Source organism: Miniopterus schreibersii (assembly GCF_964146895.1).
Source record: "Miniopterus schreibersii genome assembly, chromosome: 2".
Classification (NCBI taxonomy): Eukaryota; Metazoa; Chordata; class Mammalia; order Chiroptera; family Miniopteridae; genus Miniopterus; species Miniopterus schreibersii.
In genome coordinates, this window is record NC_138102.1 from 113,132,086 (window position 1) to 113,152,696 (window position 20,611).

General features: G+C 40.3%; 1 protein-coding gene across 9 annotated transcripts in view; it reads left to right on the forward strand.

The window, feature by feature from the left end:
• POC1B (POC1 centriolar protein B) overlaps positions 1-20,611 on the forward strand; it is a 90,649-nt gene that overhangs the window by 23,833 nt on the left and 46,205 nt on the right. For all 9 annotated transcript variants that reach the window (XM_081127562.1, XM_081127555.1, XM_081127557.1 and 6 more), the window contains 6 exons: positions 763-942; positions 15,046-15,153; positions 15,282-15,397; positions 16,479-16,612; positions 18,757-18,825; positions 19,544-19,696. In XM_081127562.1, coding sequence (XP_080983688.1) covers positions 763-942; positions 15,046-15,153; positions 15,282-15,397; positions 16,479-16,612; positions 18,757-18,825; positions 19,544-19,696 — 760 coding nt within the window. The remainder of the gene's footprint in view (positions 1-762; positions 943-15,045; positions 15,154-15,281; positions 15,398-16,478; positions 16,613-18,756; positions 18,826-19,543; positions 19,697-20,611) is intronic.

Consider the following 20,611-nt stretch of genomic DNA (forward strand, 5'->3'; position numbering starts at 1 on the left):
ATTTCCCAGATGTCACCTTTTAACCCCAGCGCTATCTACCAGACTGCTCCTAACTATTTTAACATTTTCCCCCCTGCCGCTTCTCCTTAAATGCCACATATTATTTTCTCCATCTGTTTTTCCTATTCTTTTTTCCCACCCTAGCCAAGAAAAACACCAACATCTGAAATTTCAAGGTGTTGAGAGCTGTGTTGTTACCATTTATCCTTTGTTTTGCTTCTGAGGGTAAGACGGGGCCTAGGGGCGAGCAAGGCCCTACATCCAACCCGGGTGTTGGAAACAGGAGTCAGAGGCAGATCACTCAGGGGCATCTCCTTCCCAGCCCAGACTGCCAGTCCAACAGCGTGGGTCGACCCCAGTTTGGAAGCATTGCCCTGGAGCTATTCTTTTAATCAATCTTAGCTTTTCTAGGTTTCAGGTTCTTTAAATTACATATTGCTATTTCTAGAGAAACAGAAGGAACTTAAATGCGTGGTAGAGATTTGTTCAGAGTATTATTACCCTACCTTCTAATTAAAACATAAAGAACAAATGCCTTTCAGGGTGGGGACCACCAGTCTTTCTTATTAAGTATCAGTTGTGACTTTAATTGACAAAACCAGCTTGAAACAGTGTTGATGAAGAGCATGGTAAGCAGCCTTTTCACACTCCTGTGGGTTTTACAAGAGTTAAGCTGTTTTATATGTTTCAGAGTCTGTATGCTGATTAGATGTTGATTATAATTAAATCAAGTGATACAAATATTGAACTGTTTGTTTCCAGGAGAGGGAAATCCTCTGAGTTTAAAGCCCATACAGCTCCAGTTCGAAGTGTGGACTTTTCCTCTGATGGCCAGTTTCTAGCTACGGCTTCTGAAGACAAATCCATCAAAGTATGGAGCATGTATCGCCAGCGCTTCTTATATTCCTTGTACCGGCATACACACTGGGTACGCTGTGCCAAGTAAGTGCAAAAAGCTTCATGATAGGATTTCCACGCTTTGCCTGCCATAGTCTATGTTTTCTCTCCAACTCTCAGAAGAGGAGTTTGTTTGCCTTCCTGCCTGCCTGCCTTCCAACCTCCCTCCCTCCCTTCCTCTCTTTTGTTCATATATTCATTTATTCAGCAAACACTTATTGTGTGTCTGGGAACACAACAGTGATGAGAACAATGGTAAACAAAACAGTCACAAACCCCTGTGCTCATTAAGCATTCATTCTACAGAGGGGAGCCAGGCAATAAACAAATAGGTAAATGGGTAGGGTAGGTCAGATGGTGGTGAGTTTTAGGGAACAAAACAGCTGGATTAGAAGGAGGGCTGCAGCTTTAAACAGGGTGTTAGGCAATCCTCACAAAGGCCTTGGAGCAGAGACCTAAAGGAAGGGAGGGAGGGGGGCTTGAAGATACTTGGGAAAGGAGTGTCTTGGATAGAGAAGCAAATGCGGAAGCCCTGGGGCTGGAGCCTGGTGGCTGATTGAAGACAAGTAAGGAGCCTGGTTGGGCAGACCCGGGGAGGGAGCAGGAGAGACCCGGAGGGAGGTGGGGCCCAAGTCAGGAACGGCTCTGATGTACGCTCTGAGTGAGATGGGGTGCCACTGGGCCGTGTTCATTTTCTGAGTTACACTTTAATGAGATCACGTGGAGTGCTGTATGCAGAAGAGACTCTCAAAAGTCCCGGCTGAAGCAAGGAAGCACTGGGAGGCCCTTGCAGTAGTCCCCACCCTGGCTTGGACCATCCTGGTGGTGGCACTGGAGAGCTTGAGAGGTGGCTGATTCTACAATAGTAGTTTGAAGTTACAACCAAGCAGTACTTGCTATCACGTTGGATGTGATAGAGAAAAAGAGGAACCAAGAGTGACTCCATAATCATGGCAACATTCTGTTGGGAGAAGTGCTGTTGGCGGTGTTAACTGTCAGCTGACAGCCATGGAACCCTTTCTGTTCCTAAAGACACACCGCTAACCCACTTAAAATGCGCACCTCATTTCCCAGGGCGGGGAGGGGGGGCTGCTCTTTATTTCCCCACTGTGCAGGTGAGGAGGCTGAGATTCAGAGCTAGGGTTGAATTTGTGCTTTTTCTCCTCAAGGTGGTTGCTTGGCTGGTGTGTTTGATGTTTGATAGCCTTGGAGTGGGGAGGGAAAAGACTAGAACCAGGGGCTCCAGTGCCCTCAGGTCTCTCCCTAGGCCTCTCTACACGCTGGCTCCATTCTCTCAAGCACCCTGGTATTGAGGCCACTGTCAGCTCTACACTGAATTCCTCACAGCTTCGTGACCAGATTTCTCTTAACTTTCCCTAGCTCCAGTTAGAGAAAAAGGTACCAAGGGGTGATCTCAGCTCAGGCCCTATGCCCATCTCTGCCAGGCAGTGAGATACTGTGTCTCCATTTAGCCAGACACCTGACTGAGACCAGTTAACCTGGCCAGGGAGGAGGGGTCATACCAACCATAGGTTCTGGGGGTGAAGAGAGAGGACAGTGCTCACAAGAAGCACTGGTACAGACATGGTCACTGGGGAAAATCTGAACCTGGACCCTGCCGCCCCTCGGCTTTGTGCCCGCTGTATGAAACAGCATGCCCGGTGGATCCAGCTGGGATGTGGTGGGACCGGAGTATGAGACTGCTCTGTCTGGCTGGCCTTATAGCCCATACTCTTAACACTTACTATGCCCTCAATGGGACATTATTGCTTGGGAGGTGTTGATTATAATCTATGGTAATGAATCTAAGGAAAAAAAAACACCAAAAAAACCAGAAGGCCATACTTTTAGTCAGCAGTTTTTTTCTTCTAAAGATTTCAGCTACTTTTGGCTCTGGCTACCTCAGTATTTTTTCTATATATGCCAAATATCTGTGTGGTTGAGAACATGGACCTGGAACCTAAATATATAGGTAAAAATCCCAATCCCACCACTTAACAGCTGTGTGACCTTTGGGAAAGTTACCTAACTTCTCAGAGCTTCAGTGTTCTTACCTGTAAAATTAGGATGGTGATAATAGTTAACTGCCACATAAGTTGTCATGGTATTTAATTAAGTGAGCAAATATATAAGAGCGTGTGCCCACTAATCACTAGATAAATCTAAGCCACCATCCTCATCATCACCATTGGACATATTTTTATTTAATTTTGAAAGATACTTTGTTATTCGAGTTGATAATTTTTTTCCATCTAAGAAGGTCCCAAGTGGCTGGTCAAATCACTGATTTGATTTATAATAATAAATACATTATTATTTATGTGTCAGTGATGCTATAGTAAGAAGAGGAGGCAGAGATGTAGCATCTAGTACATCAGGCCCAGAGAACGGATAGGCAACTGGGCTAGGTACTGGGAAGAATTATTTAACTCCCATTGTGTGTCAATTCTGGATATGTTTGGCAAAGGACTCACTTTTATTATCTTCATCAGAAAGCTCTACATAAGCAAAAGCATTGAATATTGGCTTAACTGATCAAGATAGATTGTTTCATGTATACTCTGACTAATAAATAAATAGCTGTTATTTATCCAGTTTGTCTTACATGCCTCTATATCCTTCCAGGAAGAATTTAAGGTGGTTTATAATAATTTTCATACCTGTGTATATATCAGTCATGGGAGAGAATGAGAAGACACTTCTACCTAGAGCCATGTCACTTTGCTTAGCAAAATTGGGCATATGCTTAGCCTGTTTCCTGCAGCTGTGGTATTAATGGAATAATGGTAGCTGACATGTTTTCATTTTCTAACAAGAAGGAATCCTAAGTTGTTCAGTTAAAAGAAAATTTTTCCTGGAGTAAATTTTAGGAGGTACTTTCTTCCTTGCTCTCGTGTTGAATCAACTGTGTATAATACAAATGTTGAAATAAAAAAGTAACAATATAAACCAGAAGAATTTATGAAAAGTTGAAAGATCACCCGTGAAGTGAAATTTTAGTTTTTAAAATATTCCTTTAGTAAGCATAGTCCCCAGTCTGTACCACATATCTGTGCTAGTGTAGAGCTGAAAGGTGCCGTATTAGCCTCAAGGAGCTCTTATAGTTCAAAGGGGGGGAACAAGATACCAGATAATTATAAAGTGGCGTGTCCTATGAGAAGACGATACACAGGGCGATAAGGGAGCCTGTGAGTGGGCACTGAACCAGAGTTGTGTGAGGAAAAGTCAAGGAGGACATTCCTGGCCCAGGACTGAGGAAAAGGAAGGGGAGTCGGCAGCATATTATCAGGTGGGAAGAGCTGGTCAACTGTTCCATGGAGGGAATCTGCAGGAGTAAGCACTGTAGCCTGGGAGTGCAGAGTACGCTCTGGGACCATTTATTATTAGTTCAGCCATAGCCAGACACAGGAAGCCAAGTGGGACGAGGTCAGGGAGGAGGCGGGAAGGCTCGGGGTCACTGGATTGTGAAAATTTTAGACTTCATCCTACAGGTAATCAAAGACACTGGAGGGCATGGAATGGGGAAGAAACACTGTCATTTCTGAGCTCTTCTTTACTTATCGGGCTATTTACCAGCATGACTTTGCGGTTTGAGGGTTGGCAGGAGATGGTCCATGCCAAGATGCGCCTGCCCACCTGCACCACCTGGTTACCACTGGGCAAGTTAGGCTATGGCTCTCAGCCTCTGTGGGGAGTGCGGCTTCTCCAGGTCGACTGTTGTGTGGATGGGAAGTACAAGTTGACTGTGTTGGGGACTGAGTGATGCCATAGGACTGCCATTCCTCCAGCTGGGCACCGTTCTTTAGGGGAAAACTCGGGAATGGGGAGGGGCCCCTGCAAATGTTCTCCTCCCTTGTCAGTTCACGAGAAGAGAGTGATAATGGGGCTCTGCATGCCTGTCTGCCCTACATCCATTCCCCAGGTCATGGTAATGGTGCCCGAGTTTCCCTGAGGAACCGGTCCGCCCCCACAGCCCTTCCGTGTGTTACCCAGCTGCTGCAGTGGCCCTGTCACCAGTGCCAGCCATGGGCATTCAGGTCAGGCTTGCCATGCAGAGCAGAGCATCTCCCTCCTGTAGGAGTTAGTGGGCCTCATTGGAACCACAGGACTTTCTCTGGGATTGCTCTCTTTCGGCTCATTTAAGCCTGCAGTTGCTGAGGGATACTGTGGGCAAAGAACTGACCTGAGAATGATGCTGATTCCAAGGAGAGCAGAGCTGTGAGATAAAGACAGAATGAATGGCTGTCTGATTACATGGGGTAGTTTCTGGATGCAGCTGTACCTGGAATTATTAGCATATGTGTGGGGGTTGGGGGAATACGAGCCTGAAAAAAATTCCCTTTTGCTTTTTTTTTAAAGTTACTTTCCACAGGAAGTGATAGTGGAGCAGAGTTTTGTAAAAGTGGGAGTTACCCTTGCATCCGGTCATGTGCGCTCAAGAGGCCTGCTTTATCTCCATCCCAGCACCACTGCCTTAATTTTTAGCACCACTGGCCCTTGTAGAGGCCTCTGCAATTTGCCTCCTACATGTTCTCTCTGATTACAGATTTGCCTTCATTCAACCTTTCTGCCTACTGCTCTACTGGCTCCAAAGAGACCTTCTGAAATGCAAATCCCATCACCTGCTCCTCAGTTTAAAAGCCCTGAGTGACTCCTCTCCCTGGCGTCTGCTCTGCCTTCCCGTTACTGCCCCGTCTTTTGTCCCTTGCCCATTCACCGTGTTACAGCTGCCCAAGTGTGTGAGGCTCTGTTATCTGTACCTCCACATGCTGCCTGTCACGCCTGGAGGAACCCAGATCCCACCGCCCCTTCAGGGTCCTGCTTTGCATCTGTTCTCCGAGAGATGTTTGGCCTCTGCCAGGCTGAGCTTGTTGATCCCTTGTGTGTCACATTGCTCTGTTTGTGAGGTCTGTCAGTTTAGGCCTTTCTTCCCTATTACACTTTGAATTACAGGTATTTTATTCATGTTGTATTCTCTTGTCAGGCAGTCTTCTAAATCTTACAGATACCACAGGAAGCAAAACAGAAAAAATTCCTATGCTCATGGAGCTGCTCTTACTAAAGGGAGACAGACAGTGAACAAATATACTAGTGATATGTGCTCTGCAGAAAAATGCTGTAAGGAAACAAGCTCCGTATGGCGGTCAGGGAAGCATCTCTTCTAAGGGACTTGACTGAGGTGAGGGAGCTAGTACGGCAGGTGTCAGGAAGGGTGTTCGAAGTAGAGTCAAGTACGGTGTGAGAAGCACTGTAGAGTGTTAGTCATAGTGTGGGGAAGACCCAGAGTTGTACAAAAATGTGGATTGAATGAATCAGTGAAAGGGTGACCTCTATCTAATGTGCAGGTAGCTTTGGAGGGAGTTTTCACAGGCCCCTTCAGGCAGGAGTCATTTTTGTGGATTCTTTACATCAAATTCAGGAGTACTGTACATGCATGTTGCATGGAGAATGTTTACAGGGCTTCACTACTTTCTTTTTCCCGTTTGGTCTTCCTCTGTTCGGATTGATAATTTTTATACTCATCACACCTTAATGGAATGCCTTTATCTTGCTGGTACCTTGTGGTTCTGAGTTATTATTTTTTGTTTGGTTGGTTTTTTAATCATTTGCTTTCTTACTATTTGGAGGGAGTGATTCATACAAAGTTCTGCAGAGGCCACTCTGGAAGAATGTTCTCAGATAAGTAATTGAGTTAAATTTAATGAATAAAGACTTCACCTTCTCGGCACATTTCCATATGTGTGCTCTACAACATGCTTAGAGATTCTCCTCCGGCATTTATTATGATCTTTTTTTCTTGGCTCAACGTACTGCAGTTAGAGACTAAGACAACTGAGAGGGTCCAATTGACCACTCAGGCTGAGCTCTCAGAGTGTTTGTGCAACTTCCTGATGGGGTCATCCTAGTCCAGGCCTTACTTCCAAAGTCTGGCAGACTAGACGTCCTGTTTCCACTCTTTACCCAGAGGTGAGAATGCTCAGAGGAAACTGAATCGTACTTAATACAGTTAGGAGAGTCTGAAACATAAAGTGGATACCAGTTCATTCATGTACAGTGACAACACTAGCTTTCAGTTCCCTGGAAGATCTGTGTGCCTCAGCCAGGGCCTCTTCCTTGTTAAGAAAGTCACAGACCTCAGTGGGCCCTGGAACCAAAGCAAGAGAGTTTGCTGGAAAAAACCTTGATGGATGGTTTTTCAGGCCGGGATAATGAGATGGCCCTGTCTTTGCCACGCATACACACCTGCCGAGGAGTCCGCATCATCAGCCTGCTGGTCAGGCACCCTCTCCCGGGGCCGGCGGGACACGTGCTGACCGTGTTGCTCTTGCCTCCGCGGTTGCTGGGCGCTCGGCTGGCACAGCCTCTTCCGGGTAGTGCAGTTTGTGCGTTAGTTTCAGCAGAGAGACAGCATAGGGTAGTGGAGAGCATGGGCTCACCAGCATGCGGTCCCGGGAGCATGGCATAACCTCTCTGGGCTTTTGTCTCACCCAGAGCTGAGAATGGGTACAAAAGGTGCCTTTCTCATCGAGTCATCATGAATGAACAGGCTAATGAATGAGTAATGTCAGCTATTAATTACCCTCACATTCCAGTTTTTTTTCTCTTCAGGATTGTACTGGAGTCACCTTTAGGTTGTATCCAAAAGCCATTTCACATATCTGCTCATAGTGCTTGAGGTTGCTGCTGTATATGGGCAACTGCTCTCCTCCTTCGAGTTCATTTTATGTATTTAACTAGCAGAGGATGACTTTATATTCAAGTACTTGGCTCTGAAAATCTGTCTTTTAATCGGAGTGTTTAGTCTGTTTAAATTTATGTAACTAGTCCTACGATTAGGTTTAAGTCTACCCTCTTGATTTTTGTTTTCTATTTGTCCCATTTGTTTACTTCATTTTCCTCCTTTTCTTTTGGATCCATCGAGTATTTCTTAGTATCCCATTTTACTTCCTTTGTAGGCTTTTTAGCTTTGCTCTTCATCTGTATTTCTGTTTATTGGTAACCTCTACCGGTTGCATTGTACATCCTTAACATATCACCATCTACTCTTGAATTAATTTTATATATAATGTCAGAACTTCTAAAAGTTCTAATGTTAGAACTTACAAAACTACATCTTCATTTACCCACCGCTTATATCTACATATGATAATAGCCCACAACACATGAAGCAACCATTTTCTTTTAAAGAAAATAAGAAAAAAAAATGTCTATCATAGTATTTGCCCCCTACTTACCTTTGCTAGCATTCTTTATTCCTTAGTATAGGTCCAGGTTTCCATCTGTTATCATTTCCCTTTATCCTAGAAAATGTCATTTACTATTCTTGTACTGCAGGTCTCCTGGTAATAAATCCTCTCAACTTTTTGTTTATCCTTTTTAAAGGATATTTTTGCTGAGATGTTGAATTCTAGTTCAATGGGTAATTTTTCTTTTAGCACTTTAAAGATGTCATCCCATTGTCTTCTGGTTTGCATTTTTTAATATGAAGGTGGCAATCATTTATTGTTATTCCCCTACATATAATGTTCCCTTTTCCCCCTGCTGCTCTGATTTTTTTTCTTTTTCTTTTTTTTAATTTTATTTATTTATTTATTTATTTATTTATTTATTTAAAATATATCTTTATTGATTTCAGAGGAAAGGAGAGGGAGAGACAGAGATAGAAACATCAATGATGAGAGAGTCATTGATCGAGCCCTCAACCCGGGCATGTGCCCTGACCAGGAATTGAACCCCGATCGCCTGGATCCTAGGTCAATACTCAACCGCTGAGCCACGCCCGGCTGGGCAAGATTTTTTTTTCTTAATCTTTTGTTTTTAGTGATTTGACCATGATAAGCCATGGACTTAAGTAATTAAAATTCTGTATCTGTCTCTGTGCTCAGTACTTATGAACTTTTTCCTGAAGCCCAGACTTACTCCATGGGGCACAGAGATGGTGTTCATTAGTGTAAAAAAAGATGAACAGTTATGTTCTCTGGACTAACCATTGTTTATGACCATGCATCTTAATTTACAGAAATATTTTTAAGATATGCCAGCTATTGGGAAATATATTCATGCTTTTAAAATATAAGTTAGTATAGTCTTTTTAGAAATCAGTGTGCAAAATATTTCAGGAATCTTTGTTACAGAGATTCCACAACTGGAAATTTATTCTAAAATGCCCCTTTGTATTCAAAGGAAATAACTTTATATTCAAAGATATTGCTTTCAGTATAATTTATAATGGTGAAAAATTGAAAATAAGCATTTTTTCTGAATAACGAAAACCAGTTAAATAAATTTAGATTATTATGTAGCTATTAAAAGGGGACTATAAGCAAGTAATTACATGAAAACATGTTTATGTTGGGGGGAGAGAGGGCAAAATTCAGAACTCACGATTATAATATAAAAGGCCTATAAACGAACAAAAGACAAAGTACCTGTTACAAAATATTAAGGGTAGTTTTGTTTGGGTGATGGGACTATGAACTTTTTTACTTAGATATTTCTTAATTTTTTAAATAAGTAATTTTTCTTTAATAAGTAATGAAAAAAATATTTATCATTTGAAATATATATATATGTAGGCAAGAAATATCTATTTTACAGACAAAAGAATTCTTCTAAAAGTTAGAATTATTATAGCCCTGTGTTCTTAAAAATAATGTATACTGTGAGATAACTATATTTCTTTATGATGTTCTTAGTCAAAAATAAGTAGAACCTAATGAGACAACTGTTCCAACATTATTGCTTTTACAGCATTATTTTTTTAGGGGGAAAATCTGCCTTTAATTTTCAGTTGTTGTCAGTGTTGCACGCAATCTTTAACCATCTAAATTGCAAATATTTTTTGTTAATGTGCTAAAATATATGTAATATAAAATTTACCATTTTATGTATACAGTTCAGTGGCATTAAGTACGTTCATGTTGTGTGACAAATTGCAAAGATTTTAAACATAAGATCTCATTGGCTGTAATACTAAGTTAGTCCCAAATCCCTTAAAAAGTTTTTTTTCTTATGCCCTAAATGTTTACTGAGGACCTACTCATTACCATGCACATGACTACGATGGATGTGGTTTCTCTCTTCTCGGAGCTTACATTTTGTTAGGGAAGCAAACAGAACACATGGCTGTAAGGGTGGTGTGTGAATGTGACCTATGTTAGTTACACGACCCGGGGAGCTAACGTGGGGGTGGTGGGAGTTCAGGAAGGCTTTTCTTGAGGAAATGAGGGGAGCAGAGACTTGAAGGACAAGTAAGATCCTTTTAGGTAATTTAAACTAGATAGAGAGTAGGGGGTGGTGTTTGAGGCCCAGGGAACAAATAGCATGTGAGGAAACAGCTGATTTAGGAGCAAGGACCTGAGAGAAGAGGGGTGTGGTGTCAGAGAAAGGACTGTGATGAAGATGAATGGACAGGAGGGCAGAGGACCTGGCAAGCAGTGGTGCGGATGTCAGACTTTTTCCCAAGGGAAATGTGAAACCCCCCCCCCCCCAAAGGGTCTTAATCTGAAAGATTTGACTTAGAATTTAAAGATCACTTTTGTTGAGCCATGGCCAGTTTGGTTCAGTGGTTAGAGCACTGATCCGCGGACTGAAGGGTCCCAGGTTTGATTCTGGTGAAGGGCGCTTACCTTGGTTGCAGGCAAAAAAAAAGGTCACTTTTGTTCCCTGTGGAGAACAGAAGATAGCATTGTATGTTTTTTTAATTAATTTATTTATTAAATTTATTGAGGTAACATTGGTTAATATGATCATATAGGTTTCAGGTGTGGGTTTCTATGTTACAAGATCTGTATATTGCACTGTGTGCCCACCACCCAAAGTCAGATCTTCTCCCGTCACCATATATTAGGACCCCCTTCACCCCCCATCCCCTTCCCTCTGGCAACCACCACATAGCTGTTTGTTTCACGAGTTTCAGTTTTATATCCCACATATGAGTGAAATCATATGGTTCTTAGCTTTTTCTGACTGACTTATTCCACTTAGCATACGGGGGCTAATCATGGATTGGAATATGGGGGGGTGGGAGAGAAAGAGGAATCAAGCATGACTCCTAGGTTTCTGACTTCAGAAAACGTTTACTCAGAAAAGGAACCCTGGAGAAGGAGCTGTCTGAGGAAAGAGATGAGTTCAGATTTGGACAAATTCGGAGTCAGAGGTGCCTACAGGTATCCAAGAAGAGACACCCAGTAAGCAATTGTACTTAAGGGTGGAGATCCGAGGAGAGGAGTCTGGGCATATAAATTGTAGATGGCCCAACAAATAACTGGCATGCTTAAATTTTTTATACCTCTTTCATCTGCTCTCTGTCTCTCAGCAGTTGCAGGAGTGAATCTTGTTACTGCAATCAACAGATGGTTTCTCTTCTAATGCTGACTAACACTTAAAAAAAACATAAATATTTTGCTTATTTTCTTGAACTTCAACTTCAGTATGTAAACACAATCCCATCAAAGTAAGCTCTGAGACTGCCTTTTTTTTTTTTTTTAATGAGTCTATGAAAGTTTTAGGTCTGAATGCAATCCAGACTCTCACATTATCCAAATAGAAAGTGGTAGCCAGGGGGGTATGAGTTTCACAAGGTTACAGAGCCGGGCAGTTGCAAAATTGACCCTACAATTCAGGACTCCGTAGTGACTAGGCAGTCTTATTTCCACCGCTTTTCACTGCTCTCCCCCGCCCCTGCCATGAATACTGCTGACTTCAGAGTACCTCTTACTAATGATTTGTTTCTTAAAGGACACGGACGATGCTCATGCTGGTCTCAGAGCCCTGAGGGCTACAAATTTGTTTTTATAGAATATTTATTCTAATGATAAGAAATATTCAAATGAAAATTTTTATTTCTTATGAAGGCGCTTTAAAACCTCATGGTTCATGGATCTGTTTGGCTTTCTAATGAATGAATAACTTTCTGTGCATATAGAATGCAGTTTTATGTACAGTTTTGGGAACTCCATAGATTCCAAGTTAAAGATCTATTATATAACTCTTGGGCTACGATCAAGGACACGTGAACCAGTTTTTATGGAAAGTGTTCAAGAATTTTCTCATTCACTCGAATGACTACCAATACATTTTAAAGGATTGAACAGTAAATAGTTCAGTTAACTTCTAGAACAAATGCCTTATAGACAGTCCACGTCTGCTGATCCATTAGTCACTACTGACTAACGTAGTATCCATCTTGGTGACAGTCTCTGGAAGTTTTTAAAGGTGGTTTGGTGGTACTGAATTAGAGAATTAGAAATCTGTTAATGTCTCAGAGCCCTGACAAAGAAATGACTTTTCTTTCCTGATCAAAGTCAGGGCAAAGCTAAGCATGCTCTTTTGGTTCTAACTTTTTTTTTTTTTTAATATTTCTTTATTGATTTCAGGGAGAGGAAGGAGAGGGAGAGATAGAAACAGTGATGAAAGAGTCATTGGAAGCCCCACACTGGGGAATGAGCCCGTAACCTGGGCATGTGCCCTGACTGGGAATCAAACCAGTCTCCTAGACCACAGGTCGATGCTCATCTGCTGAGCCATGCTAGCTGGGTTGTTGCTAACTTATTTTTGAGGTATCTAATTAAAAATAAAAGGGAGAAGAGAAGATACAAGCCACCATCTTTACTTTCAACCCCTCCAAAGGCAAAAAAAAAATACAGAAAGCATATGCAGGGATTATGATATAGTGTCCAGAGGAGGGGCAGGGCCTTAGCCCTTTGGTCATGTGGAGTTGGAGGTAGAAACCTCTAACTCTGGTGCCAGCTTCTTCCCAGTCACCTCCTCCATTCTGTATTTATCTAATGTTTGCATTCTCTGCCTTTCTTTAGCACAGGAAATTTCTTTCAGGCTGTACCCTCCTGCTCACGATAAATTTCTAGCTTGAAAATTTTCTCTTATTCTATAGCCCCTTCTGCTCAGGATGAATTCATTCTGGCCAGTATACCTCCTTTTTCTTACATGTTTCTTTAAAATCATATTTCTTCTATGGAGCTTCTAATGATAAATTGGCACCTTTTTGTTTTCTTATCATGAGGACAGGGATCTCAGTTTCATTCACCACTATGTGTATTCCTGTTACCTGGGACAGTGCCCAGTGCCTGGTTCAGGCAGGTGGTCAGTGAATGTTTGAATGAATGAATGAATGTCCTCCACATAAACTCCCCTAGAGCGCTCACAGCAGATGCTAGCGCACGCAGATTTTTATTAAAGGGTAGTCCAGTGGTTAACCTGTCAGAGCCCATCACGCAGCGCCTGAGGAGCACTGCCTCGTGGTTCTCCACTCTAGAACCTTCTGTGGTTCCATAGGGGCTGCACAGAGCTTTCTGTGCTCCACATCCTGTGCCCAGGAGAAGATACTTCCCTGTCTGTCAGGAACTTAGCAGAGTGATCGAGAGGTTTAGCCATGGAGCCAGGTTGTCTGGTTCTAGTCTTCCTGGTTGTGTGACTGGCATTTACTGATTCTTTATGTGCCCCAGTTTTATGCATCTGTAAACTGAGGTGAGCGGTGGCACCTGTTTCATAGGGTTGATTGGGGATTAAAAGAGTTGCTGTAGGGTTAGCAGGATACTGATGATGGTGGAGATGGTAGGATTTGGCCAATAATGTTGTTGGGTGAGGATTTTTGTACTTTGTTTTTAATCTGATCATTCCATTTTATTAATTTTTTTCATCATTGCTTTCTTAAAATGTGAGCACCAAGTCGTCTCAGAAATAGTCCTACTACTTGAAATATGCACATTAAGGAATGTTTTAAAAAGATAGCTTGTTACAAGAGGCAGTTTGATTACTTGGATTAGTTGTTTACATTGTCATGTAAAGTTTATATTCATGGGGATACTGAGTAGGTTTTTCATCCCCAGGGCCTGTGTAAAATAAATTTCATCTCTTGGAGCATTTCTACAACACTGTCCTTCACATTTGAATCTTCATCACATATTTTCTGGTGGAAAGATTAATAATATATCACATTATTATAAAATCATGCTGAACTACCCAGCATGGAAGATATTTTCTTGCAAGGTTATTTTCTTGAATTTTTAAAGATTATTTTACGTAGAACTTAATTGTGCTTCTATGTCCCTTTTTTAAATATGGTGAATCCATAACTGCCAGATTCAAAGTTTCTGTCAGGAAGAATTATTCTTAGGTCAGCCTTAAGAACAGGGAGGGAGGAGAGGGTGGAGTGAGAGAGCGTACAAAGAAAAGCCTATAATTATAATCCACACCCGTAATTGATGATTTATAGTAATCTGGGCATAGAGGGAAATGTAAGTAAAATTGAAACATAATTAATCTGTCACCTGAATTTGTCTTCTTTGGTTTTTGTTATTGCTAAAATATTAATAACAAAAATACTATTCATGATTTCCTTGTAGTCTAAAAAAATTGGTTTTGGTCTTCTGCTCTTCTCTGTCCAAAAAAGGCACTTGGGGGTGGGGCAACCTTGGAAAGGATCTTAAAATGAAAGGAGAGCATAAAAACAGTAGATAAACCATCTGAGAATTTTGCCATTTGTTTTTCAATGGGGCACGTGGATGATAGGTGTGTCCATGTGGGAACTTCCATTCCCTGTAAATGAGTTGTCCTACTTTCAGTCCGTTGGAGCCCTCTGGCCTCCCCACGTCCAGGAACTTACAGGTTTGGAGAGTTGGTTCTTTTGTTAATGGTATAATTTAATTTTAATTCTAAACACACAAGGCCTTTTGTTACAAAAAGCTTAACTACAGTGGGAGGATGAATTATAAAGGCTCTCTTGGGTCATATGGATAGCACCGGAAAATGACAGATGTAGAAGAAAGAAAGAGAGTGCTTTCAAAAGGCAAGGCACTTGGCTTGGAAGGCATGGAGAGATGAATCAAAGACCTAGAACAGATGCCATCAAACTCAGCTATTTAAATAAAAGAATAAAAGGAGAAGAACCTTGGTTGATCTACATAGTATATTTTGATCTTTTAATGGCCTGTCAGTGTCGTCTGTCGTGCTTATTTTCAGTTGAAAAGATGTCGGTTGCAGAAGCCGACCTGGCTGCACGGTGTGGTGACAGTGGTCTCTGGTATTTAGTATGTACAGCCTGACTTGTGTGTGGTGGGGGTGGGGGGGCTGTGATTGTTATCATCAGGAGCCTTTCCCAAAAACAGCCTTCTTTCTTGTGCTTTCCAGATTTTCACCTGATGGAAGACTAATTGTATCATGTAGTGAGGATAAAACTATTAAAATTTGGGATACCACCAGTAAGCAGTGTATCAGTAACTTCTCAGATTCTGCAGGGTAAGTCCATTGTATTTGTGCATTTATGTGGCGTAGTTTGCTAAGGAGACATTTCATTATTACAGTTCGAATAAAGAAATGAGAATAAAGAAATCAAAATATGAGACCATCTTATCCTTTCCTCCTAGGTTTGCAAATTTTGTGGATTTTAGCCCTAATGGTACATGCATAGCTTCAGCAGGTTCTGATCATACTGTGAAAATCTGGGATATAAGATTGAACAAATTACTCCAGCATTATCAAGGTACAATTTCCATAACAAAAGAATTCAGTCGTTGAGTGGACTCCTGGGAAACTCAAGCCGACAGACTGTCCTTCTCAGTGTGGTCTGGCCCTCTTAATAAGAGTCATGGGCTGCCTTTGAACTGACTAAAGAACACTGAGCCCCATCAGCAACATGGTCTGAGAAGCTGGGGTAGATGCCAGAGTGGAAAGGGAGGTGGCAGGACCTTTAAAATGATGCCAGGACTATAAAAGAATAAAGAAAGAAATTACTGTGAGACTTTCAAACTCTAGTTGTTCACATTATATGAGAAGTCAGAGATAGAAACTGGCACAAATACTTGTTATAACTGGTAGAAAACAACATCTTACTGTGCCTATGTATTGAAGTTAAAAGAGAAATGAATCCATGTCTTGGTTTATATTGGTTTTATATTAAAATTTTCAGACTTAATAAGTGTAATATTTTACCATGTAGCTGACACTGATAAATCCTCACAGCAGCCCTGAGGAGGTATTATTATTGCCCCCATTTTAAAGATAAGGAAATTGAGACTTAAAGAGGGTAAGTAACTTTCTAAAAGAATTGAGAAAACTGACGTGGGTCTTTTGTTTACTAACTTTCCATTGCTGTGTTATGCTGCCTCCTATTGGAAGGATGGTGTCCAGAAATGAATCCTCAAGCTGGCAAGACTGTCCTTCTCCAGATATACCTGCACACTCTTCACCCCTTAGTACCAGCCTACTAATGATTACTGAACCTAGTTTAAAGCTAGGTTGTATACCTTATGTGAACTGGTAATAATCATCTGATGCTTATATTGGTAATATATCTGAAGACTTTTTAGTTATGTGGTTAACAAGATCATCTTTCTATAACACGTTCTTATTTAGAAAGCTATTCTGTCTCATTAGCTGGATACTTAAGTGTATATTGCCAAATCACGTACTTGTTTTAGTGAGCTATATGGAATTTTGGTGTTTTGGAAACGTTGCCTATAATTGATTTTTGTTTTCCACCTGATATTGCTAATAGAGTAAAGGGGCATCTTTAGAATTAAGAATTGTTCTCTAAAATTTTTGCTTTATTTTCTACAAATCAGTTCACAGCTGCGGAGTTAATTGTTTATCATTCCATCCTTCGGGTAACTATCTCATCAGTGCTTCTTCAGATGGTACACTTAAGATCCTGGATCTATTAGAAGGAAGGCTCATATATACACTTCAAGGACATACGGTACTAACACTGAGACTTCTATTTTTTAAATCATATATATTTAAAGTTTTGATCCATTTTATTATATGCTTTTATTATTTTTCAAAATATAGCACATATTGCTGCTGTCATAAAAAATAGTTTTGCTTCCAAGGTCATGTTTTTATCCTGTGGAAACAACTAGAAATACTATTTATTGTAATTCTTGTCAAAACTAGTGTGTAACTTTTATGGCCATTAAATTAACCTTTCACTGCTGTCTTCATCAGGGTGTAGTTTAGGTTTAACTGGTTAAGTGGTAATAGATAAAATTTTCCCCCTACTTCTGATCTTTCTTGTCCTGTGGAGGCTGTCCCACTAGCTCTGACACACTTAGCCTCTCACACCCCCTCAGTCACTTCTTTCACTAATCTGGTGAGATTAAAAGGATACATTTATCAAGTAGAGTCCAATGCCTTCTACTCTTAGAAGTAAGCCTGCCCTCGCTTTTCATCTTTGATACTTCTTGTGGGAGGCCTGCTGTTGTCCAGTCTTGCCTGGGGCTGGACACTCAAATATGACTCATTCAAGGATTCAGTTCTAGGAAGCCCGATAGCCCACAGATAAAGCTACATTCTTTCTTTGCAAACCGTTATCAGTAAGAAAGATGATATTTTGGCTCTCCTATGCCTTATTTCTTTTTCTTATTTCTCAATTGGTTTAGAACTCAGTGAGAAAGAGAGGTCCTATTTATTGAGTCCGTTCAATCACACACACACACACACACACACACACACCCTGGCATATAACACACTAAAGAAAAACTTTTTTAAGTATGTAAACTATTCCTCCTTTCTGGGTAAATATTCAAACTTCTCTGAATTTTTAGAATGCATCCTCTCTCTTTTTTAAAGTACTAGATACTTCCTTTTAACCAAGTCTAAGCAGCTTATATCCAGAAATAGAATGGGCTTTGTGGTCTAGGGGAGAAGGGTTTTTTTCTGCCTTCCTATATCCTGCCTGGCTTCCTGCTTTGCTTTGTCACTTGCTCTGCAGCTGTGTTAGCGTGAAGCAGAAATAGACACTAGCCAGCTCATATGTACATATTCACAGGTTTAAGCTGAGTAAATAGCCAATAAAAGTAGCCAAGGATTAAAATATCCATGGAAATAGATTAATAGAAAAAATAAACAATATTTAGGAGAAAAATTTGTACACAAAGATGTAATTTTTCATGGTCTGGAGGAGATGATGTTTATGAGGCTACAATAACCTAAATATGTGGGATGGTCTACTTAAAAAAATATAAAGTGTTTTTTACAAAAAGCTTTCTTTTCTAGATTAAGGACACATTAACAAAACAGAATATGCTGATATTTTTGAAAGGAGAAATCATTACTCTTATCTGGGTTGAAAAATTGACCTAGAGGCTGTGCACGTTGTGACTGTGCCAAGTGTAGTCTTGTCCAACTTCACAGTCATTGCTCAATTTCAAGTTCTCACAACCTCTCACCCAGATGATTGCAGTAACTTCCTAACTGGCCTCCAACCATTCATTCCTACTTCATCCTCTCACAATTGCGACATCAATCTTCATTCAATGTTATTGTGTATTAGTTTCAGGTGCACAGCATAGTGGTTAGATAAAGTGTTTATGACATCAGTTTTCATCACCTCTCTTCTCCTATTTATCTTCTGCTTTTAAAATTAATAGTGGCTCACTGTTACCCACATGACGGGCGAGCTCAGTGAAGCCCACTGTAGTCAGAAAATGGGAAAATGGCCTTTTTTCATGTAGCCTTAGTCTCATCACTCAGAGCTATCATTCAGTTTCTGCTAGTGAGTTGTTGAATAGAGTCCAAAGCCAGAAAATCTTAACAGAAATTCTTATTAGCTTATCCATGTACAAGCTTTTCTTTAAAGGAAAAAAAAAAGTGTACTTTAAAATTTTTATTAGAATTTATTTTTCATTTAATATCATTTATATGTGTTTTCATATAATTGGGCTGGTTCTTTGATTACCTTCACTCTGCCTGCATTAGTTGCTAGCGACAGGATGTTCTCTCAGACCAACTGCATCAATTGTCTACATAAATTAGACAGAAAGAAAATGAATGTTCCCAGTACTCTTAGCCATGAGAAAACTTCACCAAGTACGTTTTCTTTTTCCTCCATTCATTTCTTAGGGACCTGTCTTTACTGTTTCATTTTCAAAAGGTGGAGAGCAGTTTTCAACAGGAGGTGCGGATGCACAGGTTTGTACGTCTTCCTGCTCCCTCTTTGATTAGGTTAAGGCAAGGAATCCAAGACTCCAGCGCAGATTTTTACAACCAGCTAGTTTGTATATGTTAAAATGAGTATTAATGAGCTTATATTTTAACTTAATGCCAGGAAGTTTGCTATTTCATAGCTGAAATCGTGCCAGTTCTGTTAATTCTTGGAACTGAAACAGCAGTTAACTTTCTTTGCTTGTCTTTGCACTTAATTATACATATAACTGACACTTAATGTACGCCCGGTATTGGTGTGGCACTTTCACTTGAATTGTTGCCTAGTATTTTGTCTGTATGTCTTATGTTTCAAATGATAAGGTTCTTGAGGATAGTAAATATAAATTGTTTATGGGGCAATTTTGCATTTACTTGAAATAGCCAAAAGTCATTCATAGCCAGATTTATTGAATAAGGTGGACAGCATGGTTTTGGGGTTTGGGAAAATAAAGAGGATTTTGAGGTAATAAGTTATTTTCTTAATAAGAATTTTAAACTGGACGTAAAGACAATTCAAAAGGTTAAATCTTTCTCTCACTCCCACTCTTAAAAAAGTATTGAGAAGTAACAATATTGTTGAAATATACATCTAGTCTTCCTATTTTGAGGGACAATTCTGTATATTCATTTTTTAAAAAATCAATCAGTTCTATTGCTTGTATATGCAAGTCAATAATTGCCAATGTGATTAATTTTTCAACAGGTTTTATTATGGAGAACTAACTTTGATGAACTGAATTGTAAAGATATTATTAAAAGAAATATCAAAAGATTACATACAGATTCACCACCACATCTTTTTGACATCTATCCAAGAACACCACATTGCCATGAGGGGAAAATTGACAGTGTTGAAGTGAGTACTTTGTACATATTTGTCCTGCTATTTATAAGTGTACATTTTGGGGCTACTGGTCAACTAGATGCTTGAAATTAATTATATAAAACCTAGTTCTGCCTTAAAACAGCAGAACTTCAAGAAACAATTACTTTTATTAATAACACTTTAAATATGGTAGCATGTAATAAATTCTAAAGCCTCTCATATTTGCTTCTTGAAGGCTTAGAAATAAAACTTAAAAACTGTGTTAATAGTAGTAGGAAATGAAAAATCTAAGGCCCTTGGTAACCGTGAAAGCTGAGAAAGCTTCATATTTTGAATGTGTTTAGGGAGCTCATGTGATGACTGTCATGAGAACGGCGCCGAAGCGTCATCATTTTTATGACAGTGATTGAAATAAGTATCTTGAAGTCCTTTCATATTGCCTTATGGACAATAAAAAAGAGATTTGGGCATTAAACCTAGTAATTGAGACCATTTTACTATTTGTTACATATATTTTCAAGTATGTAATTATCTGTTTAGTTGTAGGTTTCTGTTGACAAGTTCCTTTAGGTCCTATAGATTTAAATGATCTCTCTTTTGAAAATAAAAATCATCTTTGCTGGATACTTTCCATTTTCCATGATTCTCTTTAAGCCCTTTTCTCTTCCAAGAGTTAATATTAAATCATTATTTCCTGTTCATCTGAATTTCTTTTTATCATTGACAGGGCCTCTTTTTGCGTTTAGAGTAGGTATTTTGAGTTCCTAAGACTTACTCCCGAGTGGCCATGCACAGGGGCCCATGCAGTGTTCATGCTGTGCTTCCATCTCTCTCCATGGTCTCTGTCCCCAGCCCCCAATCATTTCTTTAATTTTGGTTTCCTTCGTCTTGGTCTCTCTGTTATCTCAGGTATTTCTGTTAGTCTCAGGGTGTGTGTGTGTGTGA